This window comes from Salminus brasiliensis, chromosome 2, assembly GCF_030463535.1.
Source record: "Salminus brasiliensis chromosome 2, fSalBra1.hap2, whole genome shotgun sequence".
In the NCBI taxonomy this organism is placed as follows: domain Eukaryota; kingdom Metazoa; phylum Chordata; class Actinopteri; order Characiformes; family Bryconidae; genus Salminus; species Salminus brasiliensis.
Window position 1 is genome coordinate 41461484 of NC_132879.1, and position 21789 is coordinate 41483272.

Genomic DNA, 21789 nt, shown 5'->3' on the forward strand with positions numbered 1-21789 from the left:
TTAAATAAATTAATAGATTCATTATTAAACAAAAATAATGGATAATGCAAGTGTAGCGGCAATGACTGCAAGATAACTTGCAGTGATCTATGTTGGCAAAGCAAAGCTTAATCACTTCCTGTTAGTACAAAATGGGTAAGACTAGTATGTACTAGCTTGTCAAACTATTAAGATTAGTATATAGTATATAACCATACAGTTTTAGTGTGTAGTACATACTTGGGACGCAGCCCTTGTTTGTGTCAACAAGCTCAACAAGCTCCAGTCCAGGAATTTGATGTGTTTTATCACAAGCACAAATGATACAACTAATGAAGCCCCTGATTTGCCACCAGATTTACAAGAGTTTGTCAATTTTGCTTATAAACCTAATTTGTAATGGTGTTGAATATGAATCATTTCTATTAATTGTTGGGACTTTAAGAGTGCTGTACAGACAGGTGATTCATTTATTAACTTGTTTGTTAATGCAAGTTAAAGCCATTACAATACATTCAAACAACAAAATTAATTAAATTAAAAAGACACATTATGAAACACAAAATGCAGGCTGAAGGTTGAAGGTTACAAAGTAAAAAATCCAAGTTATGTTTAACAGATTATTTTGGTGGTAGGGAGCAAATGTTGAACATATAATAGCAAACAGTAACATCACCCAGATAACCTGCCTGGACATTTCTTTGAACATTGAGGGCTGTCACTGCTGTCACAATAGCAGTTACCAAAGTCTGTCCCAGCTAGTATGATTTTTATTAACATTTTTGTTGTATTTTATTTACTGTATTTTTAGTATTTTGGACATTACTTCAGATGTTTCCATCATTTTTTTATTCCTGGAACATGGTCTCAATAGCATGACTGGCTAACCTTTCTAGAACCTTTTGAAAACACTGCTGAGCAATTCTATAACATTCTCTGCTAGCTGGGGTGGCCTAGGTTTCATGCATCAAAGCCCGTCAGTCTTGATTTTCTGACATGTTGTTGGTCACCATAGTGAAAGACTGTAGAGTCGAATAGTGACAGACATTTGGCTCATAAGGGTTAATCTGTGCTCTGTGATGCCACAGCTAAAACACTTAAGTGCACAAATGAATACTCTGGTTGTTACAGGTGGTGGGGAAAGTCTTTAGTCTTTTATTTATCCAGAGACCACAAATTATGCTCCCAGATGCATCTTTCCATAAGCAATATTAGGAAGAGCACCAACCTGCCCTTAGGTAAATAACGCATACTCCAGACATGGACATGATTCAGCAGTTCCCTGCAGATTTTATGCACCAGTGCCATCTTGGGATGATATGCAAAATAGTTCTTCTGTGGCTGCATGGAAAACCTGGGGAAGATCTGATTCCAACTTCTTTGTTCAAGACTACAAGACCTTTTTTTTGCAGTTAATGTTAAATGGTTTCAAAACACTATAGGAACTGAGAAGGTGTGCTTTGGTAGTTCCAATGTGATTTCAAGGTTGGTTCTAGTGTTGGGAAATTGCTATGGTATCCTGGGTGATTGCTGTGATGTTATAGTAAGTGTTTGCTAAGGTATTGCTAACTGGGTGATCTGGTGTTGCTACAGTGGCTCTCCACTGAAAACAGCTTAAGGACTGACTCTGTATGTTGAATCTATATTTTATCAATGATAGGGGAATCCATACTAGAATAGCCTAAAGCTATATATATCTTTTTTCATTTAAGCTTCGCTTAGGTTTATTTTCTACTTTATTAATCATTTACACCTCTTATCTCACTGCTATTACGCATGAAACCTGAACAACAACAAAAAAAAGTCATGAAAAAGCATATGCACATAATATGGTCATATAAAGCATATAATGTTGGAGAAAATTAAATGTAAATGTAAATGTTGAAGATATACAAAACATAAAATGATAAGCACTGCTTGCACATTCCATTACAAATATTAGTTATTTAACAGTGATTTTGTGATTCCGTTAATTCCAGATTCTTCAAAATCCTCATGTCCCACTGGTGGCCTTCTGCAAAAGATTGAGCATGACAGGATACACAGGTGCAAAATTCTTCCCTTGCCTGGCTTTTACAGACTGCACATAAGCCTCCAGAGCCCCCCTGAACATAGAGGAAAAAATACAAAGTAAAATTACTGAATGCTCTTTACATGTACAAATCATGACCCTCCCTCATTTGAAATTATTTTTATAAATGTTGGACAAAGAGAAGTGGTATGTACAGTAAATTAATCATGTTCTGTTATTTATTGCATATCCTTGCATGCAATGCCTGCTTCAAGTCTGCAACTGAGACATCACCTCTGAGACATCTTCTTGCCCTGCCAGGCTTGTATTGTAGAAATCTTTTGCTTATGCACGTTTTGGTGACTAATCTTTTTTTATTTTTTCATTGTATTAAGTCCCAGAACAGTTTAGTTTTAATACATTTAGATGCAACATTTAGATGCCCCTAAACGTTTTGATTAACTGAAAAGGGTATGATTAATAAGGACTATAACTAAACTCTGATGAAGATTTCAGCAGGCCTACTCTGAGGGCTTTAAGTGTACCATAGTCAACTATCACAAACAGTACTAGAAACTTGGAAAGGTTACCTGATCAGAACGAGACGGTCCTTTTCTAAAGGGTGATCGTCAAGCCACTGAGAGTACCGTGCTATAGACCACTCAGCTCTCTATAGGGTTAAAACAGCATTTCAAATGTATGACAACAGTATGTGGTATATACAATATGCTAAGCTAATATGCCCTCTGTGTGCAAGCATATCATTTCTTGCACGTATGTCCTTGTACCTGATGAGGAGATTTCAGTTCAGCTGGGGCACGAGTGAAGAGGAAGTGCAGGATGGTGCTGTATGGAATCAGATCACCCACTGCTTGAGAGCTAGCTATGTGCTCACTTGTCTGGAAAAGAAGAGGCCTGAAAGACATGCATGCATTCATAAACACACACACAAACACAAAAAGTTCTTTAAAAATGGGGAAAGTTATTCACATGATTGTATTAAAATGCGAATCATATTTATAATATTTTATAATAATAATAATTCCCAAAAATTCCAAATTCCAAAGTCCTCAAATAAATAACATTTTATGTGACTTGTTGAGCAATCTGGTGTTGTTCAATCCACATGCTTTTTCACTAGGTAGTCAAATGAGTCTGAAATCCAACTGCTGTGTGGGACAGAATATGCAAATATTCAGTTGTACTGGGAGGATTTTTGGTTGTCTAATGTGTCTTGCAGAGAAGCAGCTCACCTCCTAAAGTAGTTAGAGCAATAGGATGTGTGTGCATTTGTCTTAGCCATATCCTAAGCTTAATAAGATTAAGTTTCCTGGACTTTCTTGCTGCACTGCTGTTTTGAATTTTACCCACAGATTTTTGATGATGTTTAGGTCGGTGGACTGTGAGGGCTAAACCAAAACTTTCAGCTTGGTAGTACAGTGTAGCTTAGAATCTTTATCCTGCTGCAAAAGCCACCATTCTTCATCTCCAGCTGTGATTACAAACATGTGTGAGGTTTGTTTAAAAATTTGCTCATCATTCTTTTCTCTATCATTAAAATGTTTTCAGTGCTACTGCCTGCAACACAAACTCAAAATTCTTTTTGGAGGTTTCTTTTCCAGGTCTTCCATTTCTAAACTTGACCTCTACCATTCCTATTAACTGCCATTTTTGTAACTTGCCATTACATTATGAACTGTGCAAAACAGATCTTGCTTCAAATGTTCAAAATAATGTATTACTTTAATTATATTCTACTTTCTTAACTAATTACAGTAACAGAACTAACAGCAATGCTTAGGAGGGTGAATACCAATGAAAAACGAACATTTTAACAAAATTTCAGCCTTTCAAAGAGAAATGCCACAGAAAAGATGGTCAGACCAGTTGTAGTGTTTGTGGTAGAATACAAATGAATATTACAGCTTAAGCATTCTTCAAATCATTACACACATGCACACACATACTTACCTGAACGAACGCAGCAAGCGGTATACTTTTCCTAGGTCTGATACTCGTCTGCAGAGAGGAGCAATAGCCAATTCCATCTTAAACAACACAGACACACATATAAATACCTGTTCAAGGTTACTGCATACAATACAGCAAGTTGTATTTAGAGAACAGTGAATGATGTGGGCTTCTTTTGCCTCTGCTATAAGCACTTGGGTCACAGAAAGATCTTAAATAAATAAAGTGAAGAAAGACCACACATGAAATATTACATGAAAATGACAAAATCCTGCATCAAACAACTGGAGTTACACATAGGGCTGAGTCCATCCCCTCCCCCATACTCTAATAACCCACTACATCTCAAGCTCAATTAGGTAGGAAGGGAGGTGCCCATGTTGCTGTGGCCATTTATTATCTGATCAGCCACATTTCCTATCGTTAAACATTTCGCTTTCTAAGTGAAATAAGGTTACTGTGGCTGTTTATGATCTGATCAGCAACACTTTTATCAGTTAAACAATTAGCTTACTAAAGTGATATAATACACAGCAATCTAATTGGCTATTATAGTGATCAACAGTAGCACCAAACCAAAGTTGTTCAGTGTTTTAAGTTCCGAGGCTGCAAGACCTTAGAGCTTAGTTAGCTAGCTCAGTGGAGGTACAAATGGCAAGACCACTGATGTAAGTGTGTGTGTGTTTGTATATGTTTGTGTGTGTGAGAGAGAGAGAACTTTTCATGCAATAGTAAATCAACACATATGTATGGACACACTTATGGACAGTTCTGTATAGCCTCCCATTCACAGCCCTCACCTGGGCAAAGTCAGCAGCCAATCTCATCTTTCCACCCTCACCAAGTGGCCGCAGTAGGCACGCATGCCGGATGAATAGGGTGATGGCGCGCTGGGCAATGCCTTCCGTACTGTCATAAAGGAAATCCAGGCACTGCAAGGGGCGGAAGTAGTCATTCATAACCCGGGTCACAAACCCTTGCAGCTCTCGCATGTATAGAGAGCAAGGCATGTCTGGCTTATCTCCTGCAGGGATGGGACTAAAGAGAACACAAAAAAGCAAACACATATTTTAACCATGTTAACATAATATTTGCTACTTATAAATACCCATGAAAACTCTGAAAATGCCATAGCTGACATGTCTGGTAGAGCACAGCTACAGGACAGTTCAGATAAACTGAGAACTTTACAGGCTAAAGGCTACAGTGACAAAAATAATAATGTTTTTCACAAAATCACATTTTAATGTGATCAAATCTTTTTCACATAATCAAATGCCAATTCACAAAAAAATAATTTTACATAAAACCGGACCAAACTGTAGCCTTTATGATTCTAAACTAACTTTTCTGTAACTAGGTTTAAATATATTTGCATGCACCATGCTAATTCATATTCCTATACCAACCTTCCTTCTTACCACATCTAAACAGAGCCTTAAAAGGCTCAACAATAATCAATTTGAAAGCAAATTGACCTAGCTTTCTACACAAATTGAATTAGTCACCTCAAACAGAATCTTAGTGTCTTAGCACCCAAGTTGACTGGAATTCTTACTGCCTGCCATGGAGCCGCCCGCATGTGCACCTTACCATGAAATCTTATCAGTATGCTTCATCCCCCTGATAAGACTGACCCCTGCATACTAAAAACATTACTAAAGACGTAACTAATTATATATATATATATATATATATATATATATATATATATATATATATATATATATATTTTTTTTTTTATTCACGCAAAGACTAACATCTTAGGTGTTACCTTTATTCCCGGTGATAAGTTTCTAACAATTTGAAATCTAAATTTAGAATTTGAAACAATTATTTCCAATGGAAGTACACATTGAATCAGACACCGTGCATCGTCACTCATGGACTGTTCCATTCCTCAGAACGTAGTATATTTTGACAATTACATTAGAAAACAAAACAACAAAAACCGATAATGTATGACCTGTGACTTGCGATTTACATGAAATACTGTAAACTCCAGTATTTTAAAAGAAACCTTTTACTTGGAGTAGGCTGGATCTCTACAGCTTACTGAAGACACGTCTTGCTTGCAAGATACTCCCTTGTGGGTGATGGACAACTTTTGCGTAATTTGCTTGCTTACTTAGGGCTTTAATCTGGATCTCTATAAAGCTGCTTGTAAAAGTTGAGTGTAAACATGCATTATTTACAAATGTGTCACAATCCTAAAAGAAAGTTTGTGTTACTTTGTGTGTTAGTTTTTTGTATAGACAGGTTTCCATTCTTCAGTTTATGCGTTCTATGCTGTTCACACCACATTTAAATCTAGTTTATTATACCATGAAACTGAGAGCAATGTAAGTAAGCACGTTCAGAGAATGAGAGTTCTAACCAGGCATAGACAAGACCAGGCAACACACAGACCTATAAGCAGAGGAAGGTGTGCCTTAAGGTCACATGGTTTGTTTTCATAAATGTGGTTATGTAAAATGTCCGGGTATCTATTTACCCAGAGAAGTCTTCCTGGTGCATAGTAATGAGAATGGCCTCCACAGAGTCTGTGACGGACATCAACAACGGTTGGACTGCACTGCCCATGAGAGCCTGCACAGACTGAAACACAACATACATAGGTCATAGCATTACTTGTGTGCAAGACAACTTTGTAAAAAATAATCATGACAATGAGATAAAAGAAGACAGTACAGGGGAATTTCTTTGGTTAAACTAGACGTCAATAAACTGTGTTTTGGCCACTAAAATAAAGATAGTTCGGCTCCTTAAAGGTAACCCTTACTGTTGAGACTGGAATGCCTTAAAAAAGAAGAATGCATGTAAACTTTTTTTTCTTTTTTTAAAACATGGCTGGTGCTCTGTGGTATAAGTAGGTCAAACAAGCATGGCACTTTGGGCTTCTGGTGTTAAAAAGACTCAACAGGGAGTTCCAGGCTACAGGTTCCACCAAGACTATTCTCAAAGAGTGATGAAGTTAAAATGGCTTTTGTGTGACAGTAAGAATGTTTAGAAAAAATCAAATATTGCATTTTAAATATGCTATTTAAAGTCACTTTATTCATTTACAAATACTTATATTTTATACTTATACTTTGTATATGTTGTATAAGCTACTGAATAAAACAGCATTAAATCAATGTGTTTGTTACCTCCAAAGACGTTGTAAGTGCTTGCTCTGCATCCACAGAGATGACAAGTCCAGAAATCACCTAAACATATACACAGAATTGGTACATGTCTTAAAAATGTTTTTAACACAATATTTACCAATCAGATACAGCACCACCGAGAAAATGTTAGCTAGTCTTTTGATTGACAATAATGCTTCTGCAACGGGAACAGTTACGTGGTGTGAAATACATTCTGGGATTGTTGCATTGTTGATAATAAAATTAGAATCATGCACCGAACATCAGCTGCAGAGGATTTTGGAGGAACCCATCTTATTTAAACCATTTTATTTACTTATTTATTTATTTTTTAGAAATTCAAAAAGACTTGAAGATGTATAGGAGTCTGGGATTCCAGGCTAAGCCTAAGAGCAGACAAATGCATAAAGAAGTCTCCAACAATATTAAAATGTCATCATAAGACCTACAGGTAGCTCCTATGATGGAAAACAAAATAAAAATAAAACAAACAAAACAAAATTAACAAACAAACAAACAAAGTCACTCTGGTATACGTGCAGTGCGGTATGGTACGGGTACAAATCGGAATCCAAAACAGATCTGTGTCCTGCTCTAGTGTCCGTTTAGCATACCACTGAAAGTAGGAAGGGTTTCTCCATTTGCCCTGTAAGCCCCTGTTTGGGGCAATGACTTTTATAAAACAAATGAACTCACATCACATCAATTATAACTACATAGCCAACAACTATTTGCACAGTTTATTTATTTATTTATTTTTTATATTCTAACCAAATACCAACTAAAGACAGTGGTGCATAACACTGAATCAGGACAACAAAAATCTAATCAGGACATAAACCCCCCCCAAAAAAATCAAAAACAAAACAAGAGCATCACTAGAGAGCAAGGGCAAACACTTTTAGCTTCTCCAGAACTACTCCTCAAAAACTCAGCCAGTATTGCCAATGAAAAGTTGCAGTGCTTTGGACCAGACAGAATGCCCTATCCCCAGATTTCCACCAAATATCCTCTGTTAGATTAAATCTAGTGATTGGAAGCACATGGGAGATCCCTAAATTCATCATGTTAATGAAATCAGTTTGAGATCACTTTTGCACTCTACCATCCGTATGCCTCAGCAGATGGAACCATCAGACTAGGCTATGTTTTTCCAGTCGTCAACTGTCCAATTTTGGTAAACCTGTGCCCACTGCAGCCTCAGCTTTCTGTTCTTGGCTGACAGAAGTGGAACCCAAGGTGGTCTTCAGCTGCTTTAGCCAATACATCTTAAGGTTATTCATGGCTACAGTCTGAGATGCTTTCAGCTCACCATAGCAATTACCAACTAATTTCACTGACCTCAAACAAATATTTGGAAGCAATTCTTGCGAATGTGATCATGTACAATGCAATGCAAACAATGGGGCAAAATAAATTCTCTCAACCTGCAGTAATTTCTTTGTTGTCACCAAGCAATTTGTTTTTTTGTGTTCAATTCTGCCAACAAAAGTGGCCAAATATCCAATCAGACAAATACAAGTTCTAAGAAATGTCATATATTATATCCATTATGTCCAGACATTTATGTCCATGATAAGTGTATGTAAACTTCAGACCACAACTGTCAACATATGCTTATGTATAATGTGTATTCTGAATATACATCAACAATATTAGCAGCATAATACAAAAGAGATGATCAGTGAAATAAGTGTATCCTCACCATGATTTTGGGAATTCACTGGGAGACACCAGTTTCCGTTTCTGAAACCCGTCTAATTTGTCTGGTACTTACTTTAGCGACAGCCTGCTGCAGTTGGTACAGTGAATTCACCACTGCTACATTTCTCCTTTGACCCTCCGTTAATGGTCCAATCACCTGACTGGCATCACCCTGGGTACAGAGCTGAGAGAGTGTGTGAAGTCATCAAGAGAGTAAGAGAAGGGGACTTTGTGAAACATTGAAAAGAATAAAGTATCAACTAATAATAGCAAGAAATACTTTGAATTAAGCAAAATAGCTAAATTCTGAAACGGCTGTTCCTTAATTAGCATTTGGATGTGGTATACAAGCATGATTAGTTGTCTTCTTTCTTCACAGTCCATTGTTACTTGCCTGTGTATTCTCCTTCCCACAAAAGTGCTAAAAAAAACTGTATTTATATATGCAGTTACTCATCACAAGAACAAACTATATAAGCTGTTTCTTCAGAACTGATTATGACACACAGACTGACAAAAGCTATGCATTAAAAGCTTTGTCTCCTACCTGTATTTCCTGCATATGTTTGTGTGTGTTATAGTTAGTTGAATATATATTCTACATGTATTGCAAATATATTGTTAATTTTCACTGCGACAGTTACTGCCCACCTATTTCATAACTGGGAACATAAGTATTTTATTTACAGGTAATCATAGTGTTATCATTATTTTATGCCATTTTTATTACCAACTTGCTACCATTAGAATTACATACTTACTATTTAGTAATAAGGCAACTGGCATTTCATTCATAGATGACTACAAATTGTTACCATAATATTACCATATGTTAATACAAGTTCTAATGATGATACACCTACCAATTGCTCAGACTTCACACAGAAGAGTTGCACGGTCTTGGCAACATTCTTGGCCACGGCAATAGTCAGTCCAGGGTCTACCAATGCAACATTCAGCTCACTGCAACACCACACAAACATTTAGAGTTTACACAGTGTGTAAATTATTCTACTTGATTCAACACTCCACTGTGTAAATGAAGAGTTTAAAGACAGAAGCTTAAGAAAAAAAAAAAAGGAAAAACAATTGAGATCTGTTTCTTTAGTCAACAGTTTTATATCTAATAAAATCTATTACACTATGATGATGTAAATCCTTAAAAGTTTAATAACATAGAACAAAAGCTAACCTTTATAGTAGCGTTGTAGGACATGATACATACATGACCCAAACAATTTAGTGAATTTCAAGCATATATTTTCTCTTCTTCTCGAGCACTTCATGTAAGAACAAATACTAATAAAATAATAAAATAAAATAATGGCACATTTCTGATTGTATCTAAATACATTCAGTAGGTCAAAATTAGTTGCATCTCATATGCACAATCACACAATATCAATCAAAAATACATGGCATAACTGTTTCTCGGTGCATTATGCATTTCCTAATTATCCCACAGTTGTAATCTAAAACAAGATTTTAATAAAAAATAAACACAAATAAACACACAAATAAAATAAAAAATAACGTACTGTATCCAAAATATATTATTAAAGTAAGAGATGGAGCATCAGTGTGACACTTCAAATACTAAAATGTGCTATCTCCTCTGCAGCAGGTGGGGGTGTAGAGAGGTTTTTTGTCGTTAAGTGCGTTTTGGTTTCTGTTGCCGCCGCCCACTTCATGGGTACCATTATTCATGAGAAAGCCTGTTGGTCAGTGATATTGTGAGGCTGGAACTGGAGCTGTGGTATTATACACAATATATGAAGCCTAGCTCACAAACTCTCAGTAATACCTGTAGCCATTAAATGTGTAATGGGGCTACAAACCTGGCAATGGTTTTGATGATACTGTCCATCTCATCACTGGCCGGGGGGCTATACCCCCCTTGCGGGAAAACCAAGTTGATTGGATCAAACAGACGTGAGAGTGATTTGGAGAGGTAGGCTGCTTCATATGGCTGCAGGGACTCCTTCAGGGCTTTCTCTGGACTGTTGAAATGACAGGTTCAGTTCAGCTACAGATTAAAAAGCGTTATGGACACATAGACACAAGCACACTCAATAATAAAATAAATAAAAGTGCTTCCTAGTAAAAGCTGTTGTGGCTGCATGTCTGAACTCAAATACTAATGCAAATTATGCCAGTAGTAGATCAGTAATGAGTGGGTAATGAGGTAATAGTATGGCAGCAAAACTTACTTATTTAGATGAAATAATAAAATAATTATGTTGTGCTTACCAAAAAAAGTTAAACTTTCTAGTTCTTCTATTTTACCCAAACAAATTATTTACTTGCTATTATCTAATTGTCTAATTATCTAATAATGTTGTAATCACTGGTAAATAAAATATTTTACAACATATTAGTTATTATATTAAAGATTGTGAAATGTGAAAAGACAAGTTAAAATGAGCAATACAAAAAAAAAAAAAGCATTGGAGCATACATTTTACCATTTGTAGGTACAGCGTGTTCAGCTTTTACAGTAGAATATCTGCTTTACCACTATATAAAATTAATTATTTTTGATCATTTAAATTCATTATTATGAGTAGTTATTTCTACAAATACATTAAATTATGAAATTATGTGGCATTAGAACTGAGAAATAATGACCTGATTCGGCATTGTTTATTACACTGTGCCTTTATATGGTCAGCCATAGTATGATATACAAACATACCTATGGCACAAAAAACAATTTAAATAGACTCTGAAAGACAGAATACTGTTTCTCTACAAGTGATAGCATCAGTTTGAAATAAGTATATAAGTATAATTACACTAACATGGTTTAAAAAAAAAATCATCTTTGTCTACTTGGTTATCCCTCCTACTGCAAAGTAAACAGAATATCTGATGCTATAATTTTTCTACAATGCAAAAAGGCTAAGCCTGAGGAAGTAAAATTTTTAGCAATATGCTAGGGAAAGAACAGACTTAAATACAGCGTTGGAGTGGTTGTGTGTGTGGCTGTCTGAATGTGTTTTTGTAGCTTTCAGCCTAAATTTCTAGCCTACATTTGATCTTAGGACATTCTGGCAAGTGTAACAAGAAAGTAAACCGAGCTGTTATTCAGCCAAACCCGTGCACATGCAGGTTGCATAAAGATATGAGTTTTAGTTTTTGACGTTTTACATCACCTAAATAATTACTGCGCCTTTATGTGCTTTGGAACATAGAAACATTATCTTGCTTTCAGGGAACACAAAGGATGCATGTGCTGTATTATTAAGACAGAATTATATGAAATCGTAGTGGATTTAGGTAAAAGCTTTCTCACCAACTACCCACATTCTTTTGAAAAAACAGAAGATTTATCTAACAACTTGTTATGGACATGAACAACTTGTTACCACAGAATTAGAACATATGTAAGCACTTTACCAATCTTAAATGGCATATGTTTACCTTGCACAAATAAATATGCATGAAACCGCATACTCACTCATAATCTTGCTTTGTATTTGTGAAGAGGTCCTGAATGTCGTTTTCGGACACTGTCGAATCAAACTCCAGCCCTGAGCCACTGCCTACCGGGACCACCTGTATCTTGGCACTGTACTGCTGTAGCCGTTTCCACAATTCATTGTACAGTCTCAGGAGCTTAGGGTACTCTCCTTCCAGAGCCTGTTTTAAGAATGTGGAGGCTTAGGAAAAACAAAATCAGACAAAAGAGGAGAAAGGGGAAGGCAAATGTATGAGAGAAGATAAAAACAAAATAAGTGAAACGTATTAACACTTGCGTTCAGATACAGAGAAACTTTTCTCTACAGAGAACTTTACTCTTTAATGTATCAGTTCTACAGCTTTTTAAGATCATCTTAAATGGTAGAGATTTCATGTTTAAGAGTTTCATGTGAAGCTTATTATATTATAGCTTAACTGTCTCATGCCTTATGCAGCATTTTCTTTTTGTCCGCTCATTGTGCATCAACTTTTTGTAGATTTATCTGCATTTATGATTTAAAAAAACATTCAGCTTGAGGAATTCTCTGCATTGCTATTATTCCATCCAAAAAAAGAGGAATAAGTGAATTTATGAAGCTTCCACTTCACAAATCTTAATTTTAACACCCATTTTATTTAGTGTAGTGGAGTGTAAACTCAGCTCCAGTGTGCTCTCATCAAAACACATTAGACACCTTTTTTCCTTCTTACTTCCCTTCAACAACCATCCAACACCAGGCTTAATCTTTTTTTGTCTTGAATCGTCCAGTAGGAAACATACAAACACTTAAACTCACTTACCTTCTGTACTTTTTTGGAGTTCCACAGACAACATCTGAGTGACTGAATTCCAGAACATGTACAAGATATCTGGATGGCCATCCTGCAGAAAATAATACAAAATAGGGTTCTAATTGTTTTTGCTTTTTAAATCTTTGCTTTGGAAATAACTCTGGTGTGACACACACTGACACACACTGACACACACTGACACACACTGACACACACTGACACACACTGACACACACTGACACACTAGTTCAGTCAGTGACCTAAAATTCCCACACGACCACACAAATTATCCCTTTGCTGCTGTGACACTGTGAATTTTCCCACTGTGGGACTAATAAAGGGTTTTCTTATCTTATCTCAAAGGTTTTCTGACCACTTGATTCAATCTTTCTTACTTTAATATAGCATTATCAGTAGATTTATTAAGATTTGGGTAGTACCATATTTGATTGTGGATCAGGATTTCATTAAGAATATCTCTGTACTTTGCTCCATTGAGCTTTCCCTCATCCCCTGACCAGTTTCCCTGTCCCAACTGCTGAAAAACACCCCTAATGCTTTTAGATGTTCCTTTTGAACAAATTTGTAAAAATGTCCACAATTCTATAATCACATTGTCATTACGGGGTATCGTGTGTAGATTAATGGGGTAAAAATGCTGTTTTGTTTTATTTATTTTAAGTGTTTGCTTACCTTGACAATCTCATCAATGAAACACACATGTGTGACAGGATCCCTCTTTTTGGTTAGGACCTTCTGAAGGTGCTGCACCTACACATTTAAAAGAAATTGTGAAAACCTTGGATACACTACATTTGGAAAATATTTGCAACCCATAACCATTCTTATGTAAACACTAGAGACAAGTAAATATCTTAATATTAAATAAAAGTAGCCTAAATTGTACTTTAGTTTTTAGCATACCTGACTACAAGAAGCACAAATATGGTCCATTAGCTTCTCTAGGTTGGTCCAAAGAGCAGCACGAAAAGTCGCTGTGTTTCCTGGAATTGGTATAACAGCCCTACCTGGGGCACCTAAATGGAAAATACATAAACAAACACTCTGATACTTTGCATGTAATGAAAAAATGTGCACAAAGACAAAAATAGATAGTTATCAATTACAAATTTTAGCATTCATTTTAGCATTCTGATCACTTAATCTAAAATGGGCATTCTTCCTAATAAGATGTTCTTCACATATCCTTTGCAAGACTGGAGATATAATTACAAATGGAACAGCCACTTTGAGAAGCTTTTAGATTCTGGATTCTTAAGCATCGTTTAGGCTGACATAACTGTTATTTTATAATTGTTGTTTTATTTTTTGAAAGGGTTTGACTGTGTTGTGTTAAGCCATTTTATTCATTTATTTATTAACCAGTGGTTCCCAAACTGTTACACAAGACTGTTTGTATGTCCAGAACAGAACTCACAATGATCTTCAGAAATCAGGCCTGTTTTGTAAGTGCCAGGATTTGTAAGTGCAATAAACTGTTTTTATATTTTGTTTGTTATATTTAGTTTTTATATTGAATCTACTGACAAGATATATTTTTAGAAGTACTGGTTATACCAGATCCTCTTCTAATTTTGACTAAGACCATAAGGTTCAAGATCTTTGTCCAATATTGAAATTGCATGTAAGGGCTTTTGTTGTTGGATGGCTTACCATTACTGAGAGACCTTTGAATTTTATATACTTGAAGCCCTACGGAAGAATGTCAGGGTATCTGGCTGTGAACTTAGACTTAATTGTAACTGGATCATGCAGCATGACAACCTTAAGCACACAAATAAGTAAAGCAAGAGACATTCAACATTTTGGAACAGCCGGATCGTTGCGTTAGAATGTTGTTAAAGCACCTAAAAAGGCAAAGAAGCCTACAAACATCACTTAGTTCAAGCAGTTGTGAATAAAAGAATGAATCAAAAACCCATCCAACACTGTTGTGCAGGACTGATCACCAGTAAACACTTGGTTGAATATACTGCTACTGCTAAGGGGGTCACACCAATTACTGAAAGCAAAGGTTCACCTCTGATGTTAGCAGGTTGAGTAAGGACTTTAACATCAAGGGCACTTGCTATGCTCTCCTGGACAGAGGCCTTGTAGCCATCTACCACGCTGATGATGGTCTCTCTCAAACTGCCAAGATTGTAGAAAACCTGCAATGCTGTGCCCACCTGAGATGGGTTCTGGAATTGGAACAGAGAAGAGAAGATAATATATTTTAAAGTTATGAAAATACTAAAATCTAGATTTTGTAATACCCTAACAAAGCTTGGAGAAAAAAAGTTGAAGCTCCTACATTATGCTGCAGTATTTGTTTGTTACTGTGTGTGTATACTGTACACCATCTAGTTTGTGTGATTCGATGAAGTAAACTTCGATAAAGCACAGTATACACTAGGAAAATTGTGTGTGTAAATGCTAAACTCTGTTGGCTTTGTTCAAAATAATGCAGCCTCACACCTGACTTAACAAAACTCAACTCAAAAAATACAGCTAATATTGTCCATGGCAATTGTAGTTTTAATGATAGCCTCCCAGACAACTTTCATCAGCTCTTCAAAATGCTTAGAGTATACTTTTAGATAATGTAGCACCACTATAAAGTAAAATAATTAAGCAGAAAGCATTTCTCTAATTTAACATGACCCTATTTGGAGTTTAAAAGATTGAATCTAAAAGTTGGCAGTTGAATAAACCATATTCCATTGACCTATAACCATGAAAAGTAACGTAGCGGCCCTAATACGTCCATTACAGCTTCCTTGTATAAAATCCCTGTAGTCTAAACTGAACCATGCAGGTAAAAGCAGATAAAACCAACAAAGTGCTTCTACTAGGTAATCAGAGAAGTCAGGGCAGACCAGCACAGTGAAGCAGCACTGCTAGGCAGCCAGCACACTTGGAGGAAAGCACAGCTATCTGGCTCTGATACAACAGCTAACAGACACCTGTGCTGACCAACATTAGGAGTGATGTGGGGAGGAAATGCAATCAACCCACCCCTAAGAGAGCAAGTCCAATTGTGTTTTTTCTGACTCCGGATGCTGATAGCCAGCAGCATGCTGCTCCAGTAAAAACAAAAACAAAACAACTCACTGGAAGTGAGTGCAATATTCCCATGGCATACAGGTCCTGGATGTATGTAAACTACAAACCACAACGGTAATTTTTACTGTTGTACTCAGCAGACTTTTGGCCTTTTAATTACTAACTCTAATGTTATGCTAATGTTATGTGTATAACAGAAAAAAAGACGAAATGTCAACCCTGCACAGTGTTTTGACAGTTTTCAGAAATGTAGACTCCATCACAAAACATTTAATTTACATTTGATCCAAAAGCCATTCTAATTCTCTTTTAGGGCACATTTCTTATTATACATACATTATATAGATATACATTTATCATACACCCTTATTTTCATCAACAGTGCAATCAAAACATTTCATATTCATCAGCTGATTGGCAATGTTACAATGTTGGCCTGTATATCACCTTGCTCAAGAAAGGATAAATATATATGCAAAACCACCATTAAATAGCATCTAAATCATTTAATCTAGTCTGGAATCTGGACTTGGCCCAGACGCTCTGTTGGCTGACTCATACAGACAAAATATTAACTAATCAAACACAAATATGCATTTCCAACATGCAAACCAGAATGGTACAGAGACAATCAAATTCCAGAAACATCCAGTTCTGTCAAGCTGAAACAGCAACAAGAGTGTGTATCTACCTGAATCTCCATTCCCTGCTCCAGTAACCTTTTAGCCTGGTTCTCCACCTCCAGGCGCACTCGACTGATAAATAACAGGTCATTCTCAATGACATCAATCCCAGACAGATCAACTCCTTGAGACAAATAGTCTGAAAGACAAAAATTTTATTTTACACACAGATCTGGATCTTTTAAAGGCAGCTTTTTCAAAAAGGATAGTTTGGATAGAACTACAATACAAGAGAGCATTAATAACGGAAGATATTCATATGTTCTCTTGTAGGGCTGCCACAATTAGTCGCCGCAGTAGATGATGAATTTAGCCTTTTAGGTCTCTAAAACTCTTCAATTCAAATAACAATAAATTAATGCTTTTTTTTCTTACATGCAGTCAGTCGTTTCTGGCTTAAGTCTGGTCGGTTACATTCAAAGCTAAAGTTCCCAATGACCCAAGGCATCGAAAACACAGTAAAACCACTGTGTTATCTATTGACTGTTTCATACAGTGCAAACATGAATGTGCAACTGAATGTGTGCCATGGCGACAAACCGTTCACAATGCTCTATGTTCATACCTCACGCACCACAGACACTGGCAATGGCATACTTAAACGCCAGATGATGCTATCTCCCACACAACAGAAATATTGAATAAAGGAAACTTCTGTGGACTGATTAGATTAAAATAGAGAAAAGGGGTAGAGAATTTAATGTAAAGAACACCTCTCCAACTGTTAAACAAGGGGGTGTAACGACCATGCTTTGGGCTTGTTTTGCAGCCAGTGGCATGGAAAATATGTAACTGGAAAAAGGAAGAAATTAATTAAAACAGCATTAAATTCTGGAAGCAATCACCACAACATACAAAAAAGCTGATGATAAAAAGAGGATGGCTTTTTTGGCAAGGAAATGATACCCAGCATTTCTCAAAATCCACAATGGAAGAGGTTGGAGGTAATGGTTTTGCCATGGTCCTCATAGGCCACAGACTTCAAAAATGTAAAACTCTGTGGGTAGACCACAAATAAGCAGTGCATACAAAATGAATAATTGGGCTATCAATACAAAAGGCAGATGATGTGTTTAGATCACTGGTTTTGCAAAAAAAAAAAAAAAAAAGTTATAATAACAATAAAAGTGAGTGCATTAATATTCATCTATGCAGAAAATGCTTGTCTCAAAACTTTCCAAAACCATCCCTGTAATTAAGTGCTCTAACTTGATGCGTGTCAACTTTTACAAAAAACAATGATCTACAATTATTGGACTGACTTTGACATTTGAGGATTATCACTTGATTTAATTGACATCAAACATGTTCTAGACCATGCTGATCTCTCACCCAGTTCGTTGAGGCTCTGGGCAGCTTTGGTCAATTCCCTGCTTCCCCCTTGAAGCTGAACTTGCAGGCGCTTACTCAGATACAGGATACGAATTATTCTCCTCAGCAGATCACATGCCACCTGTATGAACAATAGTTGTGGTCAGCAATTTCACCAGACACTTTTATAAATCAAAAACAATAGAACGTAATTGTTGGAAGGCCACTGACATTCTTGCAGAATTATGACTCTTAAAATGAAATTTGTGTACAGAAAGCACTACTGAGCAATATGAGAGAGCAGCATAAAGTGTGTGCTACAGATTTATGTTTTGGTACATAATCCTACAACATCTTCAGCAAACAACTACTAACTCTGCATTCCCACATGTACCGCAAATCTGTAGCAAACAAAAGTTCCAGTCATGGTTTTGTGTTAACAAGTACATCGACACAAAGAACCAAAGCTTTGTATCACTGTGTCTGAGTGAGGCACAAGCCATGTTCATGAGGTCCTGGGCCACTTACATCTAAAAGTTGCATAAGGTATATACTCTTATTTAAATATGTAGTCTACATCTTAAGGTTCAGAGGGCAAGGCTTGAGTCCTTTACCAGGCAGAAATGTCCCATTAAATGGTGAATTAAACATAAGAGAGGTCATTTTATGCCATATAGTTTTGGTCCCAAACTCCCTATTGAAATACCATTAATAATTCTTGACATAAAAACCTTTATGCAACCCATTCATTTAAAGAAAAATAGCTAAAATTGTTGAACAAATAAAGTTTAGGTTGAAAGTACTAAACAAGGTATATTAGAACAAATACATACCTCTACTCCTTATACCTACCCAAGGGTACATCTATAATAGGAAGAGGGCCTAGGTTCAGACCGTACCTTAACAGTAAGTGCTAACTTTAAATCTTTTATGATCACTCCTCTACTGTTACTATTTAGAGTATAAAGGTTGGCTTGTTCTTGCTTTCCTCTTCACCAGTCAAACTGTATGATTTTACCCACCTCCTGTATGATTTTCACCTTCAACACCAGCAGTATAAGTGAATTTACTGAAATAATCTAATCAACACTTGACTGAGTTTCAACACAACCTCATATCTCTCAAAACATGCAAACGAATTAAGTCATACAAATGTCACCCTCAATACAAAATGATACACTGAGTCAACTGTCTGTGATTAGAAGCGGATCACGCTATATGAAAGCTGGGTTTGCCTTGCAGGCATGTGTTGCAAGAAAACGTATAATCCAGCAGCGTTCTTTTTTTATGTGTACCATTTGTAAGTTGCATGGCCCGATCAATATCCATGTATCCAACAGACTAAATTAAATTGAATTACTAAAAGTTGATTCAACCCAAACATGTTTTTTCTAAATGTAGAAAAAACAAAAGTGGTAAAAATTTCACAATCAAACACAAATAGGCTAGCTTGCCACATCACCTCATTTGCTCAACATCTCGTTCAAAACCAATATAGACTACCATAAGATAAATACCACCAACAAACAACACTTGCTCAAAACTACAATGCAGGCTATGTATAAAACATGACATATTCAGGCTAAATTGCATTTTTTTTTAACAGCTTTATTAAAATCTGACAACACTGCACTGTAAACACATGAATTTTTAGAGTGTACAAACTGTGGACTATGTACAGATATACATGAAATAAAAATGATACCCTTGTCCAAACACTTTGAAAAAAAGCAATGCATGTTGTTTGGCTGTATGCCTAGTGATATTTTTAGATTACACACTGTTTAGTCTATGCAGACAACAAACAAAAACAATACATTTTCATTTGACAAATGAAAGTCTCAAAGCTTACTGAAATACTAGACATTGTGAAAGACACATGAAGCAGTGTGGATACCTGTAGTCGTGCGAGCTGGGCTGTCCGAACCACAATTTTATTATATGGGTCAACAATTTTGGTCCTTATCCTTAGTAAGGGGGGGGGGGGGGGGGGGGGGGGTGACAGAGGGGAAAGAGGTAGGAAAAGGAAGCAGAAGTTAGTGATTAATTTTGATTGTCAACACTGAGCCACTAGAACACATGACAAGGTTTAGAAGGGAGCTGGTTTGGATACCTGTCCACTGCACTTTGCAGTGCTGCAATTCTTGTCTCCATCATTTCAAGGACACCTACATTAACCAGAAAAAAATCAGTTGTCTTTCATATAAAAAAACAAACAAAAACAACAACAAACACACACAACATATTACTGATTTGTGTTGATTTGTAAGGCCTAAAAAATTAACTTGACAATCAGAATGAATTAGTTGCCAAATTCAATGACTGCCAAAACATCACAAATTAAGCAATACTGTTAAGCATAAGCTTTCATGTGTATCACTAGACAAGATTAAGATTGACAGAAACAACTGTCAAATAAATTCATGATTTGTGAATTTTACATGACTGTCCAATTAAGATGTTACAGATTATTATTATCAATTATTACGTGTGGTTACAGTGGCATGCAAATGTACAGTGTGCATCCTAGTCAAAGCATCTGTTACTGCAAACAGTTTAGAATGCAGCACCCAATAGATTAGTGATTTAAGATAAAGTGGCAATGAAAATGATTCAACCCCCCTTTCCAAATCAGGTTTATTAGCAAAATCTAAATCTCAGATGTTTGAAATAAACCAGTCAAACAAGACCAATTTAAATAGCTCAACACTAATATACTAATAAAACAAGTGCTTTCTCCAAATCCAACACCAAATAGCCACTGCAGTCTCAGATCTATTGAACCCCTTCATGGCAAGCGTCTTCAGTACTTAGTAGACCACCCTTACTTACTGTTACGACTTGCTGGCAGTGTTTCTGAGGAACCTTAGCAAATCCTTCAAGGGCAGTGGCCCCCACTTCTCTAATATGCATAGGTTTGTGTGCTGGCTAATTGACAAAGGTGATAGCTACCTTTACAAAGGGGCCCAATTCAATGTAAAATCTAATCTCATTTGCTAACTACACAGATCGCCTCTGTAACAAAACCAAGTTCTTAGTAGGGAGTTAAAAACGTTACCTTCAAGAGACTCAATCCCAGTTGCCTGAGCCAGTAGATCTTCGTGTCTAGCCACCACCTGAGTGAGTAACAAGACCGGTTTGGGCAACAGAGACAGTGCACTCATGGACACGGAAACAGCTGCACATTTGCATTTCCTAAGCCTTTGGAAAGTTTACCTGGCAGTGAAGTTCTTTGTCCAACTGACTGATGCCTTGTGCGAGTTTGGCAAGATGCTCGGCGATGACTGCATGATGAATGGCGTGCGCTGTGTATGTTTTCGCGTCGAACTCTTCGTTCAGGAACTCCTCATAACACTCTAGAGGAGATGCCACCATCACCAGTTAAGACGTGTTTATCAGAAATACTGCACTGGGTCTGTGTATTTTATCATACAAAGAAAGGAGCCATATACGTTTACATTACCGTCTTTTAACTCTTTTAACAGCGAAATTGTAGTTGACTCTTCGCCTTCAGCCTCCATTGCTGCCACCTCATTCATGACGCACGAACTCTGCGACATCAAGCAAACGTCAGATTCAGTGGAGAATTCAGTTCTCAGGCAGTTGTGCCATTTCGGACACAGCCGTGGGATGTCTAGTCGTACACCCCCGTCCTAATTTC

At 36.6% G+C, this 21789-nt stretch overlaps 1 protein-coding gene across 1 annotated transcript; it reads right to left on the bottom strand.

Annotated features, from left to right (window-relative positions):
* Positions 1-426: 426 nt before the first annotated feature.
* cog5 (component of oligomeric golgi complex 5) lies at positions 427-21670 on the bottom strand. Its single transcript, XM_072672784.1, has 22 exons — positions 21592-21670; positions 21345-21484; positions 21187-21244; positions 20242-20296; positions 20026-20095; positions 18150-18270; positions 16826-16956; positions 15110-15269; positions 13993-14105; positions 13762-13839; positions 13078-13159; positions 12275-12476; positions 10653-10814; positions 9678-9777; positions 8888-8998; positions 7111-7170; positions 6456-6559; positions 4762-4999; positions 3962-4038; positions 2779-2905; positions 2581-2660; positions 427-2084 (listed from the first exon to the last, which is right to left on the bottom strand). Exons 1-22 carry the CDS (start codon positions 21665-21667, stop codon positions 1973-1975), a joined length of 2457 nt encoding a protein of 818 aa, XP_072528885.1. The 5' UTR covers positions 21668-21670; the 3' UTR covers positions 427-1972.
* Between the last annotated feature and the right edge of the window lie 119 nt (positions 21671-21789).

What these genes read in the sequence shown, in the direction of transcription:
- cog5 (XM_072672784.1), bottom strand. Translation starts at nt 21,667, where the DNA reads ATGAATGAGGTGGCAGCAATGGAGGCTGAAGGCGAAGAGTCAACTACA. An exon ending in CTGCAAAGTGCAGTGGACAG is followed by an intron (nt 20,096 to 20,241) that starts GTATCCAAACCA and finishes CCCCTTACTAAG; the next exon opens with GATAAGGACCAAAATTGTTG. An exon ending in AACTGAAATCTCCTCATCAG is followed by an intron (nt 2,661 to 2,778) that starts GTACAAGGACAT and finishes TTAACCCTATAG; the next exon opens with AGAGCTGAGTGGTCTATAGC.